The sequence below is a fragment of the Staurois parvus genome, unplaced genomic scaffold (assembly GCF_062004578.1).
Source record: "Staurois parvus isolate SC_StPar_1 unplaced genomic scaffold, SC_StPar_1.0 ptg001079l, whole genome shotgun sequence".
NCBI lineage: Eukaryota > Metazoa > Chordata > Amphibia > Anura > Ranidae > Staurois > Staurois parvus.
This window is the reverse complement of record NW_028318875.1, coordinates 960,560-977,168: the sequence shown is the minus strand read 5'-3', so window position 1 is coordinate 977,168 and position 16,609 is coordinate 960,560. Positions and strand designations below refer to the sequence as shown.

The 16,609-nt window shown below is 46.3% G+C and overlaps 1 protein-coding gene across 1 annotated transcript; it reads left to right on the top strand.

Annotated features, from left to right (window-relative positions):
- Nucleotides 1-409: 409 nt before the first annotated feature.
- LOC149440512 (uncharacterized) lies at nt 410-16,587 on the top strand. Its single transcript, XM_089658513.1, has 10 exons — nt 410-2,855; nt 4,984-5,154; nt 5,241-5,364; nt 5,481-5,782; nt 5,872-6,004; nt 7,051-7,924; nt 13,413-13,605; nt 14,029-14,199; nt 14,288-14,411; nt 15,102-16,587. Exons 1-10 carry the CDS (start codon nt 2,745-2,747, stop codon nt 15,935-15,937), a joined length of 3,039 nt encoding a protein of 1,012 aa, XP_089514639.1. The 5' UTR covers nt 410-2,744; the 3' UTR covers nt 15,938-16,587.
- Nucleotides 16,588-16,609: the final 22 nt, after the last annotated feature.

Genomic DNA, 16,609 nt, shown 5'->3' with positions numbered 1-16,609 from the left:
AACGCTGAAGGAGCATTGTGATAGGTAGGAAGAGAGCGGAGTCTCTGAGGCCAAGAGATGAGATTAGCAGCACTCCCTTTAAGACTAGGATTTGTACCGTCCTGACATTTGGGGGGGATTTGTACCGTCCTGGCATTTGGGGGGGATTTGTACCGCCCTGGCATTTGGAAGGATTTGTACCGTCCTGACATTTTGGGGGGATTTGTACCGTCCTGACATTTGGGGGGTGTTTGTATTGTCCTGACATTTGGGGGATATCTATACCGTCCTGACATTTGGGGGGATTTGTACCATCTTGACATTTGGGGGGGATTTGTACTCTCCTGACATTTGGGGGGGATTTGTACTCTCCTGGCATTTGAAGGGGGGGAGATTTGTCCCATCCTGGCATTTTTTGGCCTCAAGAAATGAAATTGGCCATCAGTACATCAGGATTGATCGGTTTTCAAATACACGGCTCAAAAAAATGAAAGGAAGACTTTGTAATCCGAGTCTAGCATGAAGTCCATGACGCTCCCAGGATATGGATCTGGTCAGGTAAGTCACAGAGGGGGTTGTTCATCAGTTTCGGCTGCTTTGGTGTTCATGAAATTAACAACAGATGCACTAGATGGTCAACAATGAGACACCCCCAAAACAGGAATGGTTTTACAGGTGGAGGCCACTAACATTTTTTCCCTCATCTTTTCTGACTGTTTTTCACTCGTTTTGCATTTGGCTAGGGTCGGTGTCACTACTGGTAGCATGAGACCATACCTGGACCCTACAGAGGTTGCACAGGTAGTCCAACTCCTCCAGGATGGCACATCAATACGTGCCATTGCCAGAAGGTTTGTTGTGTCTCCCAGCACAGTCTCAAGAGCATGGAGGAGATTCCAGGAGACAAGAGCATGGAGGAGATTCCCGGAGACAGACAGTTCCTCTAGGAGAGCTGGACAGGGCCATAGAAGGTCCTTAAACCATCAGCAGGACCGGTCTCTGCTCCTTTGTGCAAGGAGGAACAGGATGAGCACTGCCAGAGCCCTACAAAATGACCTCCAGCAGGCCACTGGTGGGAATGTCTCTGACCAAACAATCAGAAACAGACTTCATGAGGGTGGTCTGAGGGCCCGACGTCCTCTAGTGGGCCCTGTACTCACTGCCCGACACCATAGAGCTGGATTGGCATTTGCCATTGAACCCCAGAATTGGCAGGTCTACCACTGGCACCCTGTACTTTTCACAGATGAGAGCAGGTTCACCCTGAGCACATGTGACAGATGTGAAAGAGTCTGGAGAAGCCGTGGAGAACGTTCTGCTGCCTGTAACATGGTTCAGCATGACCGATCTGGTGGTGGGTCAGTGATGGTCTGGGGGGGGGCATATCCATGGAGAGACGCAGAGACCTCTACAGGCTAGACAATGGCACCCTGACTGCCAATAGGTATGGGAATGAAATCCTTGGACCCATTGTCAGACCCTACACTGGTGCAGTGGGTCCTGGGTTCCTATAGGGGCGATGGGTCCTGGGTTCCTCCTGGTGCAGTGGGTCCTGGACTCCTCCTGGTGCGGTGGGTCCTGGGTTCCTCCTGGTGCAGGAGGTCCTGGGTTCCTCCTGGTGCAGTGGGTCCTAGGTTCCTCCTGGGTCCTAGGTTCCTCCTGGTGCGGGGGGTCCTGGGTTCCTCCTGGTGCGGGGGGTCCTGGGTTCCTTCTGGTGCAGCGGGTCCTGGGTTCCTCCTGGTGCTGGAGGTCCTGGGTTCCTCCTGGTGCTGGAGGTCCTGGATTCCTCCTGGTGCGATGGGTTTTGGGTTCCTCCTGGTGCGGTGGGTCCTAGGTTCCTCCTGGTGCGGGGGGTCCTGGGTTCCTCCTGGTGCAGGGGGTTCTGGGTTGCTCCTGGTGCATGACAATGCCCAGCCTCATGTGGCGAGAGCTGACAATTCCGTACTTATCTCCCCTTCACTCCCTCACCAGTTCAACATATTTTTTCCCATTGCTCCATCCAGTTGCACATACTCATACTTCCATTGTTCCTTCTAGCTGCACACATCTATTGTCATGGATCCATCTTTTTCTAGAACACTGCACTTCTCTCTTACCAGAAGAGGGCGACTGCATATACTGCCTTGTGTAGACAGGAAATGATGTCAGATCCAGACAGGAAGTGATGTCAGGTATAAATAGGAACTTCTGGGTGAGAGAAGTTGGGAGAAAGTAGAGAGGAGACATTGGTGGAAGTTGCAGCAGAGGAGGTAATAAGATCTTATTTATTTACACCCAGTAACCCCCCCCGTCATGTCTGTCCTCTTCATCGTCCCTTCTGTCCTCTTCCTCCACCGTCACGGTCATCTTCCTCCATCGTCCCGTCCGACCTCTTCATCGTCCCATCCATCCTCTTCCTCGTCCCGTTCGTCTTCTCCCTCCACCGTCACGTTCGTCCTCTTCCTCCATTGTCACGCCCGTCCTCTTCCTCCACCGTCACCTCCGTCCTCTTCCCTCCACCGTCACGCCCGTCCTCTTCCTCCACCGTCACCTCTGTTCTCTTCCCTCCATTGTCGCGTCCGTCCTCTTCCTCCACCGTCGCGTCCGTCCTCTTCCACCACCATCACCTCTGGTCTCTTCTGTTATCAGGCACCTTGTTATATAGAAGTGAACACATGCTGATGGATTTGGTGACGCCATAAAGTGGAGCTCCGGGCATTTCTACCACCGCTTTGTCCTGCAGAACCGGACTATCCCTTTCCAGCACCTCCACCAGGCAGCAAGCAATGACACTCATTACTGACACAGGAAGTCATCCTGACCAGGAGAGGCGGAGTCACCTGACCAAGAGGATACTAAACCTCACCCTGGAGATCATCTACCTGCTGACCGGAGAGGTGAGGAGGATTCTGGGAGGTCACATGACATCACTCCCGTCTCTATTAATAAAACATAGACCTGACCGGAGAGGTGAGGAGGATTCTGAGAGGTCACATGACATCACTCCCGTCTCTATTAATAAAACATAGACCTGACCGGAGAGGTGAGGAGGATTCTGGGAGGTCACATGACATCACTCTCATCTCTATTAATAAAACACAGACCTGACCGGAGAGGTGAGGAGGATTCTGGGAGGTCACATGACATCACTCTCATCTCTATTAATAAAACACAAACCTGACCGGAGAGGTGAGGAGGATTCTGGGAGGTCTGTAGTGATCACTGATATTTTCTTTATTTTAAATAAAAAATATATATCCACCTGCGCTCCACAGACTCCTTATATATAGCTAGCTGCTATCATCTACACCCTATACCATGGGACACATAAATTAAATATCAAGATATTGGATGAAGCGCTCTGCTATAATAATGCTAAAAAACAAAATTTTATACACAAATGTAAAAGTGACTAATACTTAAATAATATATGTGCTAAAATTATATAAAAAAATTTATATAAGACCAGTCTGCCCCCAAGTGGCTAAAACTGGTTATACATGTGCACACACAGCAAAAATAGAAAGTGACCAGGTGCTTGGGTACATAAATAGTGTCTTAATAAATACAAAAGGTTTTAAAATCACAGTGAATACTCATAAAAAGTGCCAAGTGTTTAAATAACAATAAATATACATATAATATAATCATGTGCAAAAAACATGCTATCACTCTTCTGTGAAGAAAATATATATATATAGAAGTGCTTTTTCATTCAAATAGTGCTCAGACCAAAGTGTCACTCCAGTGAATCAATCCTAAATATCCAGAGTGCCTCCTCACCTCCAACATTCGACCCCTAGAGGTCACAAATCATTTATTTAAATGATGTTCCAAAAAACCGACATCAGGATATAACTTGCCCCACGATTCAAAATCTCAATATATACGATGCCTCAGCCATATGTCCATGGACCATGGAAGATTTAAGCACAAAGAGAGATCTCCATAGCGCAATATGTAGTTTTATTATAAAGAAAAAAGCAGATAGAAAACTCACATGTTCTTAGAAGTGTACAAGCAGTTTCCCCATATCCTATGGGTGTAATAGGAAATCGTGTTTGCCGAAAACCGGAAATACGTCACCGGAAGTGCATCACCGAGCTCCACCCGGAAATGACGTCAATGAGCTCCACGCGTTACACCACTGTCACGTGGCTTCTTCAGGTTCCTGAAGAAGCCACGTGACAGTGGTGTAACGCGTGGAGCTCATTGACGTCATTTCCGGGTGGAGCTCGGTGATGCACTTCCGGTGACGTATTTCCGGTTTTCGGCAAACACGATTTCCTATTACACCCATAGGATATGGGGAAACTGCTTGTACACTTCTAAGAACATGTGAGTTTTCTATCTGCTTTTTTCTTTATAATAAAACTACATATTGCGCTATGGAGATCTCTCTTTGTGCTTAAATCTTCCATGGTCCATGGACATATGGCTGAGGCATCGTATATATTGAGATTTTGAATCGTGGGGCAAGTTATATCCTGATGTCGGTTTTTTGGAACATCATTTAAATAAATGATTTGTGACCTCTAGGGGTCGAATGTTGGAGGTGAGGAGGCACTCTGGATATTTAGGATTGATTCACTGGAGTGACACTTTGGTCTGAGCACTATTTGAATGAAAAAGCACTTCTATATATATATATTTTCTTCACAGAAGAGTGATAGCATGTTTTTTGCACATGATTATATTATATGTATATTTATTGTTATTTAAACACTTGGCACTTTTTATGAGTATTCACTGTGATTTTAAAACCTTTTGTATTTATTAAGACACTATTTATGTACCCAAGCACCTGGTCACTTTCTATTTTTGCTGTGTGTGCACATGTATAACCAGTTTTAGCCACTTGGGGGCAGACTGGTCTTATATAAATTTTTTTATATAATTTTAGCACATATATTATTTAAGTATTAGTCACTTTTACATTTGTGTATAAAATTTTGTTTTTTAGCATTATTATAGCAGAGCGCTTCATCCAATATCTTGATATTTAATTTTCTTTATTTTACCTAGGACTTTGAAGTGGTGAAGAAGACTTCTAGTGAACAGTGGGCACGCAGCAGCCTTCTCCATGGACCACCTGACATCACAACATCTACACCTCACTACCTGATACCTGAGAGACCCAACATGCTGAAGGTTCTAGAAGTCACCAAGAAGATGATGGAGCTGCTGACAGGAGAGGTGAGCGGTGCCGGGAATTCTGGGACATTCTCCAGTAACAGACAAGGGATGTGTCTGGATGGTGACTGTATCATTGTGTGTGTCAGGTTCCTATAAGGTGTCAGGATGTCACTGTCTATTTCTCCATGGAGGAGTGGGAGTATTTAGAAGGACACAAGGACCTCTACAAGGACGTCATGATGGACAATCAGCTGCCCCTCACATCACCGGGTAAGATGATACTTTATTGGAAAGGAGAGAGCAGTACGGAGGATCCACCTAGATCCCCCATCATTTGATTAACACATAGAAACAATGGATTCAGTCAGTGTGTGTGTTTCATACAGATGGATCCAGTCATGGGAACCCACCAGAGAGATGTCCTCGTCCTCTGTATTCCCGGGATTCCACACAGGAAGATCACATCATCCCTCACCATCATCAGGTAGATGGATCCAGTCAAGGGAACCCACCAGAGAGATGTCCTCGTCCTCTGTGTTCCCGGGATTCCACACAGGAAGGTCCCACCATCCCCCACCATCATCAGGTAGATGGATCCAGTAATGGGAACCCACCAGAGAGATGTCCCCGTCCTCTGTATTCCCGGGATTCCACACAGGAAGATCACACCATCCCCCACCATCATCAGGTAGGTGAGGATGCTGAACTCAAACCTGTAGTAGATGATATTCTTCTATGTAGTCTCAGGATAATAATGCTTAAATTCTTTTATCTTAGGGGGAAGAAGTAATGGGTATAAAAACTGAGGTTAAAGAAGAAGAGATGTATGTGACAGATAATCAGCTGTCTTTAAATGAAGATGAATTGATGACAATGACCAAGGAGGAATCTTCTCTAGATGTCAGCACAGGTAAAGGCGAGAGCAGTACGGAGGCTCCACTTAGATCTCCCATCACCATATGAAAGGTCAATCTCCATTTCTCAATATAACGTCATGTTCCCAACAAATGAGGAGGAGATACTGTACACCATATGGAAGGTCCATCTCCATTCCTCAATATAACGTCATGTTCCCAACAAATGAGAAGGAGATACTGGACACCATATGAAAGGTCCATCTCCATTCCTCAATAAAACGTCACGTTCCCAACAAATGAGGAGGAGATGCTGGGCACCATATGGAAGGTCCATCTCCATTCCTCAATATAACGTCATGTTCCTAACAAATGAGGAGATACTGTACACCATATGAAATGTCCATCTCCATTCCTCAATATATTGTCATGTTCCCAACAAATGAGAAGATACTGGACACCATATGAAAGGTCCATCTCCATTCCTCAATATAACGTCACGTTCCCAACAAATGAGGAGATACTGGACACCATATGAAAGATCCATCTCCATTCCTCAATATAACGTCACGTTCCCAACAAATGAGGAGGAGATACTGGACACCATATGAAAGGTCCATCTCCATTCCTCAATATAACGTCACGTTCCCAACAAATGTGGAGGAGATACTGGACACCATATGAAAGGTCCATCTCCATTCCTCAATATAACGTCACGTTCCCAACAAATGAGGAGGAGATACTGGACACCATATGAAAGGTCCATCTCCATTCCTCAATATAACGTCACGTTCCCAACAAATGAGGAGGAGATACTGGACACCATATGAAAGGTCCATCTCCATTCCTCAATATATTGTCATGTTCCCAACAAATGAGAAGATACTGGACACCATATGAAAGGTCCATCTCCATTCTTCAATGTAACGTCATGTTCCCAAAAAATGAGGAGGAGATACTGGACACCATATGGAAGGTCCATTTCCATCCAAACCTTATCTGATCTCATCCCTTGTGTTGGTGTTTTGATCGTCTTGATCTTCATGTCACAACTGTATGAACCCATTATTAACTGACGTCTATGGTTAATTTGTCTTTCCAGCATTGGGTCGTGACCTTCAGAATCCCCCGAAGAGACCTCTTACCTCACATCCAATCTGTAACACAAAAGACAATGGAACAACCCAACCCCCCCCAGGAGTGACCCCAATTATTCAAACTAGGCGTCCTCCAGTTCGCCATGATAAGAGGTCACAGGACCTCTCGGTTGCCGAGGAGCCTTCCATCAGTAACCCAAAGAACATTAAACGTCGAAGACCAGAGAAGAAATTTTCCTGCTCTCAATGTGAGAAATCTTTTACCTCCAAAGCATATTTTGCCGTCCATAAGAGGTCGCACGAAGGACAGCTCCCATTTGTATGCCTGGTGTGCGGGAAAAGTTTTAGCTCCAAGTCTTATTTTCTTAGACATCAAAGACACCACAGTGAAATCAGGCCCTATCCATGTTTGGAGTGTGGGAAATCCTTCAAGGAAAAATCAGTCCTGGTCCAACATCTCAGAATTCACAGCGGGGACCGGCCTTTTACTTGCCAGGAGTGCGGTCAGCGTTTTATCCAGAAAGCTCATCTGCGGAGACATCTCAGAGTTCACACCGGTGAGACTCCCTTCTCCTGCAAGCAGTGCGGGAAAGGTTTTACACGGCAGGATATGCTCACCCTGCACGAGCAGAGACATGTCAATGAGCGCCCGTTTTCCTGCCCAGAATGCGGGAAACGCTTCAAACAGCAGTTTTGCCTCGTCCGACATAAGAAACTCCATGAGGACAGGGGCTCGGTCTCCCATTCAGTCCCTCCTTTCGAGCCAAAACCTGAAGTTCTGATCCATCAAAACAAGTCAAAGAAAAGGTCTCTCCGTGCTGCTAGTGTGGGAAACATTCGAGAGAAGTCAGACCCGTCAAAAGTCTCTACGTGCTCATAGTGCGGGAAATGTTCAAAAGCGTTCAAACTGTTTAGAGAAGCCACTTTTCTGTTTGGAGTGTGGCAGATGCTTCATAGCCATGTTAAAGGCCTACGTTGGTGAGAGGCCAGGTTTCTGTTCAGATTGCGGGAAATGTTTCAGTCAAAAAGAAGAACCTCTTCTCTTCACAGGCAAAAGTCTGTATCACATCCAATGTGCGGGAAGTGTTACACACAGAAATCGCAGCAGAGTAGTCAGCAGGGAGTGCGTCTGGAGAAGTCACATAGTGCTGCTAGTGTGGGAAATGTTCTAAAGTTGATAGAATTCACACTGCTAAGAAGCCCCTATTCCTGTTTGGAAGGTGGCAGTTCAGTGTTGAAGGTTCACAAAGGCAGAAGTCCTTATCCATGTCCAATGTGTGGGAGGTGTTACACACAGAAATCGCACCTGAGTTGTAACCAAGGAGCGCCCTTTTCTTTGTCCAAAGTGCAGAAAGTCACGCCGGATTTTCATGCGGGAAATGTTCAAATGTTTTTAGATGCCAGAAAGTTCACACTGTTAAGAAGCCACCTTCCTGTTTGGAGTGCGGCAGATGCTTTTTGTGAAAGTTCAGCCTTCGTAGCCAAGTTGGTGAGAGGCCTTTTCTTTGGAGAACCTCTTCTTTTTTTTTTTTTTTTTTTTTTGTTATAGGAGAGTTATAGAAAGTGACCTTTCTTATCCTCTAATGTGTGGGAGGTGTTACAATTTCCAGGTGTATCAGAGGCTTCAGAGCCATGTTGAAAGCCTGCGTTGGTGAGGCCGCTTTCCTGTTCATAGTGCGGGAAACGTTTCATTCAGGAAGGAGAACCTCTTCTCCATAGGAGAGCTCACAACAGTGAACGTTCTTATCCATGTGCGGGAGTTGTTACACACGGAAATTGCGCCAGATGAGTCACCGAGGAGAGTCCTGAGTCCAATTCGATACCAACCATCTCCAACACGGCCACACAAGTGACAGAGGCCCGGCACATTTCACACCTAAAGCCCAATTCCACATTCTGGCCTCCATATTCCTTCTTTTAGAAGTCTTCAGACCGGGAAGGGCTGGCGGTTGGGCATGGTCCTCTTCTCCATCGCTGGGTGGGTTCCAGTGATACCGAGATCGTCGCTGCTGATATTTCTTAAATTATTATTTTTTTTTTTATTCTGTCTTTTTAAACAAATGGAGCGAAAAGTAAAGAGTTCAAGTTCGATCCGGTCGTATTTTGTCTTTCCTGGTATTAACAAAAAAACAAACACACAAACACAAAAGTATATACGGTGAAGGTAATGCGTATTTGCTCCCCCGCTGATGCTGAATGTTTGCCCGCTCACAAAGAAATGATCGGTCTAAAAATCGAATGTTTGGTGTATTGTAACACTGAGAGACAGAATAGCAACAACAAATTCAGCAGAAATGCATGTCTAACAAATGATGACTGATCTACATGTTCATGAGGGAAATAAGGATTTGATCCCCTTCACAAAACATGACTTAGTACTTGGTGGCAAATCCCTTGTTGGCAATCACAGAGGTCAGACGTTTCCTGGAGTTGGCCCCCAGGTTCGCACACATCTCAGGAGGGATTTTGGCCCACTCCTCTTGGCAGATCCTCTCCAAGTCATTAAGGTTTAGTGGCTGACGTTTGGCAACTCGAACTTTCAGCTCCCTCCACAGATTTTCAGTCGGATGAAGGTCTGGAGACTGGCTAGGCCACTCCAGGACATTAATGTGCTTCTTCTTGAGCCCCTCCTTTGTTGCCTTGGCCGTGTGTTTTGGGTCATTGTCATGCTGGAACACCCATCCACCACCCATTTTCGATGCCCTGGCTGAGGGAAGAAGATTCTCACTCATTCAACATCAGCAGGGGAGCAAATACGTATTTCCTTCACTGTAAATATTAGAAAATAAACCCCACACAAAAAAAACAGTATGTATATTAGAAAAAGAAAAACACACAAAAAATCTACAGATAAATCTATCGCTGGCTGTTTCCACGGGACACGGCCGATGACAGGTCACTACATCGGCCCGCTGCCAGTGTCATGTGGTCACTGTTGCCCAATCACAGCAGATCACATGACGGTTGTAAACAATGAATGGCTTCCTTTCATGCCATTCCCTGCTTACAACTGTGCTGCGAGCTGTGATTGGTCAACAGAGATCACATGTACAGACCGGGCCAATCACAGCTGATCACAACAAAAACTACTGGATGAATCCATTTTATTCAGTAAAAATGCTTATAACCATGAAAAATCCTGTCCACGACCCTCTTGGGATATTGATCTGGTCAGGTAAGTCGCAGAGGGGGTTGTTCATTAGTTTCAGCTGTTTTGGTGTTTATGGAATGAACAACAGGGGCACTGGATGGGAAACAATTAGACGACCCCCAAAACAGGAATAGTTTTACAGGTGACATTTTTTTCCCTACTCATCTTTTCTGACTGTTTTTCACTAGTTTTGCATTTGGCTAGGGTCAGTGTCACTACTGGTAGCATGAGGCCATACTTGGACCCTACAGAGGTTACACAGGCAGTCCAACTCCTCCAGGATGGCACATCAATACGTGGTATTGCCAGAAGGTTTGTTTTGTCTCCCAGCACAGTCTCAAGAACATGGAGGAGATTCCAGGAGACAAGAGCATGGAGGAGATTCCAGGAGACAGGAGCATGGAGGAGATTCCAGGAGACAAGAGCATGGAGGAGATTCCAGGAGACAGGCAGTTCCTCTAGGAGAACTGGACAGGGCCGTAGAAGGTCCTTAACCCAGCAGCAGGACCATATCTGCTCCTTTGTGCAAGGAGGAACAGGATGAGCACTGCCAGAGCTCTACAAAATGACCTCCAGCAGGCCACAGGTGGGAACGTCTCTGACCAAACAATCAGAAACAGACTTCATGAGGGTGGCCTGAGGGCCCGACTGTGACGATCGTGGCGTCAGACCCCAGCCCTTCTCACCGACTTGTGACCGAAGGACTAGCCAATCTAAAACATAGATATCACGTGCGTAACAATGCCACGTGCATAACAATGCCACGCCCAGCTGCACCCTGCAAAAAGATTTTCCAGCTAATGGACCACAATCTATGTACCACAGCCTGAGAGCGATTGTTACTGGGTCAGGTTAATTATGCAATTAACCCTTCACACTGCCACCACCATCTTTTTGTACAGAGAAAGAGGAAACTCGGCGATATCAGCAATACACTATGATGTCTGAATGATCGTCTCTATACCACTGTCACCGCAGGCAGAGATATGTAGAGGTTTAAACCACACAGTAGCACTCTTCAGAGACAGGGGCTCTTAGTTTGCATTAAAGAGCTTTAGAAACAGTTCAACACTTTTCATATAATATGATTTATTACTAAAATGGTCAAAATGGTGCAATAATAATATTTACAGAAAAAGATGTAGCCAATATATATATATATATATATAAATACAGAGAGCAATAACACAGCACAGATAACAGAAAGAAGTTTAGAGAGGTAGAGTACTTGCCAGAAGTCCTGGGTTAAGCAGAACAAGTTTTAGAGTACGGGTACCGACTCCCAAGTTGGTTCCGATGTTAAAAGGGAAAATTCTTCAACTTACTGCTCCAAGCATAAAAGCCTTTTTCTAGGAACTCAGCAGGGTGTCTCCTTACAGCAGAGAACCAATCATCTCATTTGGGGAGGGGTGTGTAATTGGGGAATTCAGGCTATGACCAAATCACTCCCAGTTTATATCATGGTCAATAACCTTCCCTAGGGACATGTAGCAGCCTAGCCACTATTAGATTAAAATGCAGAATCATCTGCTGAACATCTAAATATCAAATATGGCATAGTTCACTATTACAGCTAGAACAATATGGCTTTCTGCTCTCCTGTAGACTTCCACTAGGGGTGTAAGATATCAGGCGACTCGCATTAAACTGAGCTATCCGAATATATGCTTTTTTATGTAATTATTTTCTATCTTAAGATATAAAATTATATGGAAAAGTGGGTTTTAAATGTGAGGTCTGTTTTACGGCTAGCTGGAATGTCTTTGCAGCCCAGGGAAGGACTGGTTTATGGCTTTAAGATTATCTCAGATTGAGAACCTAACAGACACCCGGGCACTAGCTAATTTGGGATTTATAACCATGAAGCTCTCCAGCTGGTCCTGATGACTTTTGAACTCAGCATACACACACAGACCACATTCCTGAGCAGGGGGATTGGCGGGAGAGAGAGATACAAGATGGAGGGTCTGGAGCAAGATGGATGACCACATCCATCTCTGTACATACAATTGCTACACAGACGTCCTCTAGTGGGCCCTGTGCTCACTGCCTGGCACCATAGAGCTGGATTGGCATTTGCCATTGAACCCCAGAATTGGCAGGTCCACCACTGGTGCCCTGTGCTTTTCATAGATGAGAGCAGGTTCACCCTGAGCACATGTGACAGACGTGAAAGGGTCTGGAGAAGTCGTGGAGAACGTTCTGCTGCCTGTAACATGGTTCAGCATGACTGTTTTGGTGGTGGGTCAGTGATGGTCTGGGGAGGCATATCCATGGAGGGACACACAGATCTCTACAGGCTAGACATAGGCACCCTGACAGCCAATACGTATCGGGATGAAATCCTTGGATCCATTGTCAGACCCTACGCTGGTGCAGGGGGTCCTGGGTTCCTCCTGGTGCGGTGGGTCCTGGGTCCCTCCTGGTGCGGTGGGTCCTGGGTTCCTCCTGGTGTGGCGGGTCCTGGGTTCCTCCTGGTGCGGTGGGTCCTGGGTTCCTCCTGGTGTGGCGGGTCCTGGGTTCTACCTGGTGTACCACAATGCCTGGCCTCATGTACCGAGAGCTGACAATTCTGTACTCATCCACCCTTCACTCCCCCACCAGTCGCACGTACTCAACATATTTTTTCCCCATTGCTCCATCCAGCTACACATACTCATACTTCCATTGTTCCTTCTAGCTGCACACATCCATTGTCATGGATCCATCTATTTCTAGAACACTGCACTTCTCTCTCACCAGAAGAAGGCGACCGCATACACTGCCTTGTGTAGACAGGAAGTGATGTCAGGTATAAATAGGAAGTTCCGGGTGAGAGGTGAGTCGGGCAGAAGTAGAGAGGAGACATTGGTGGAAGTGGCAGTAGAGGAGGTAATAAGATCTGATTTTATATTTACACCCAGTAAACCCCCGTCATGTCTGTCCTCATCCTCCATCGTCATGTCCGTCCTCATCCACCGTCACGTCCGTCCTCTACCCGTCACCTCAGTCCTCTTCCCTCCACCGCCGTGCCCGTCCTCTTTCCTCCACCGTCGCGCCCGTCCTCTTCCCTCCACCGTCCCGTCCATCCTCTTCCCTCCACCGTCGCGCCCGTCCTCTTCCCTCCACTGTCCCGTCCGTTCTCTTCCCTCCACCATCACTGTGCTCTCTTCTGTTATCAGGCACCTTGTTATATAGAAGTGAACACATGCTGATGGATTTGGTGACGCCTTAAAGTGGAGCTCCGGGCATTAATACCACCGCTTTGTCCTGCAGAACCGGACTGTCCCCTTCCAGCACCTCCACCAGGCAGCAAGCAATGACACTCATTACTGACACAGGAAGTCATCCTGACCAGGAGAGGCGGAGTCACCTGACCAAGAGGATACTAAACCTCACCCTGGAGATCATCTACCTGCTGACCGGAGAGGTGAGGAGGATTCTGGGAGGTAACATGACATCACTCTTTTCTCTGTTAATAAAACACAGACCTGACCGGAGAGGTGAGGAGGATTCTGGGAGGTCACATGACATCACTCTCATCTCTATTAATAAAACACAGACCTGACCGGAGAGGTGAGGAGGATTCTGGGAGGTCACATGACATCACTCTCATCTCTATTAATAAAACACAGAACTGACCGGAGAGGAGAGGAGGATTCTGGGAGGTCACATGACATCACTCTCATCTCTATTAATAAAACATAGACCTGACCAGAGAGGTGAGGAGGATTCTGGGAGGTCACATGACATCACTCTCATCTCTATTAATAAAACACAGACCTGACCGGAGAGGTGAGGAGGATTCTGGGAGGTCTGTAGTGATCACTGATATTTTCTTTTTTTTACCTAGGACTTTGAAGTGGTAAGGAAGACTTCTAGTGAACAGTGGGCACCCAACAGCCTTCTCAGTGGACCCCCTGACATCACAACATCTACACCTCACTACCTGATACCTGAGAGATCCAACATGCTGAAGGTTCTAGAAGTCACCAAGAAGATGATGGAGCTGCTGACAGGAGAGGTGAGCGGTGCCGGGAATTCTGGGACATTCTCCAGTAACAGACAAGGGATGTGTCTGGATGGTGACAGTATCATTGTGTGTGTGTCAGGTTCCTATAAGGTGTCAGGATGTCACTGTCTATTTCTCCATGGAGGAGTGGGAGTATTTAGAAGGACACAAGGACCTCTACAAGGACATCATGATGGACAATCAGCTGCCCCTCACATCACTGGGTAAGAGGAGACTTTATTGGAAAGGAGAGAGCAGTATGGAGGCTTCACCTAGATCCCCCATCTCCATTCCTCAATATAACGTCACGTTCCCAACAAATGAGGAATTACTAGACACCATATGAAAGGTCCATCTCCATTCCTCGATATAACGTCATGTTCCCAACAAATGGGGAGATACTGGACACCATATTAAAGGTCCATCTCCATTCCTCAATATAACGTCATGTTCCCAACAAATGAGGAGATACTGGACACCATATGGAAGGTCCATCTCCATTCCCCAATATAATGTCATGTTCCCAACAAACGAGGAAGAGATTCTGTACACCATATGAAAGGTCCATCTCCATTCCCCAATATAACGTCACGTTCCCGACTAATGAGGAGATACTGGACACCATATGAAAGGTCCATCTCCATTCCTCAATATAGCGTCATGTTCCCAACAAATGAGGAGATACTGAACACCATATGGAAGGCCCATCTCCATTCCTCAATAAAACGTCATGTTCCCGACAAATGAGGAGATACTGGACACTATATGGAAGGTCCATCTCCATTCCTCAATATAACGTCATGGTCCCAACAAATGAGGAGGAGATACTGGACACTATATGAAAGGTCCATCTCCATTCCTCAATATAACATCATGTGTCTAACACCACCCTAAAACTGTTTTTCTCCTGTCAGATTTGCCGGATGTTTCGGATTCCTCAGGACTTCTCGCTTTACCCTCAGATTATAAGACAGAAGATATTGTCACGGCACAAGATCCTCACGCAGAAAGTCCCATCGCTCAGAATTCTCACCAAAGACCTTCCAGTGGAGACCAATCATCAGATAGCGAAGAGTCTTCCGAAAAACTACATCTGATCAACCCAACGTTCCCTCCCTTGGTGGACCTACCCCCAGATCCGTGTTGTCCTGAGGAACCTCACAACGTTGGATATCGATGTTCTCTATGCAATAAATGTTTTAGCATGAGGTCCCGTTTTGCTTTACACCAGAGAAACCACAGCGGGGAGCGCCCCTTCCCATGCCTGCAATGCGGGAAATGTTTCACATCAAAATCTGTTCTCCTTAGACATCAGCAACAGCACAGTGGGGTGCGCCCTTATTCGTGCTCGGAGTGCGGCAAATCTTTCACGTGGAAGTTCGGCCTGCTGAAACACGAAAGGCGGCACACCGGTGTGAGTCTGTGCTCGTGCTCCGAGTGCGGGAAAGTTTTCAGAGAGAAAGTCGACCTCGCCATGCATCAGACAAGTCACAGAGACGAGAGGCCATATGACTGCTCGGAGTGCGGCCAGCGGTTTAAGCGGAAAACTCATCTGACGAGCCACCTCAGGGTTCACACGGGGGAGACTTTTGCATGTTCAGAGTGCGGGAAGTGTTACACGAGGAAAAACAATCTCACCGCGCACCAGAAGACGCATGCGGACCGAAGGTTGTACGCCTGTGCAGAGAGAGGGGAAACTTTTATGGTGGAGCATGCTCTTATTGCATACCAACACACACAGATGGATTAGTCACGGCCATGCGAATACAGAGTGCGGGAAAGGTTCCATCTGAAAAGGTTTACTTAGAATGCGGAAAAAGCTTCACCTAGCATTTGAATAAAGTTCTTCATCTTGTTCAAGATGGGATAAATCCTTTAAAAGAAAATCCAAACTTGTCAGACACCAAAGAGTCCGCACCCGCAACAAGATCTTTTCCCGCTCCCGGTGCGGGAAATTGAGTGCAGCAAATATTTTTCACATGTAAGGAAAACCTCTGTATTTATTTCAAATGTTGGAAAGATGTGCGGGAAATGTTTCACATGGCAAAAAAAAACATGCTGGCAGAATTGTGGGAAATGTTTCACGGGGGATTCATCTACATTTAGAATTTTTCCATCCTTGCAGAAAGATGTGCAGGAAACATTTTGCATGGGAAGAAACCCCGCCCCCCCCCCATCTAATTCTAAATCAGAACTCTGCCATGACTGAAGGACGTGTGGGAAGTGTTTCAAATGGAACAAAAAAATCCCACTTAATATTTCACATGAGGGGAAAAAAAAAACATGTAATGCTACATTGGAATAATGCCAAGCTGGCGGAAAAATGTGTGGGAAATGTTTCACATGAAAAAAAAAATGTTGTGTATACATCCGTTGTATTATAAAGCTCTTCCCCTCCAATGGTCTGAATAAGTTTATTGAT

Excerpts from the sequence above, each read along its gene's own strand:
- LOC149440512 (XM_089658513.1), top strand. The coding sequence starts at position 2,745 with ATGACACTCATTACTGACACAGGAAGTCATCCTGACCAGGAGAGGCGG. Across the intron at positions 5,783-5,871 it reads CCATCCCCCACCATCATCAG|GGGGAAGAAGTAATGGGTAT; the intron begins GTAGGTGAGGAT and ends CTTTTATCTTAG. Across the intron at positions 13,606-14,028 it reads TCTACCTGCTGACCGGAGAG|GACTTTGAAGTGGTAAGGAA; the intron begins GTGAGGAGGATT and ends TTTTTTACCTAG.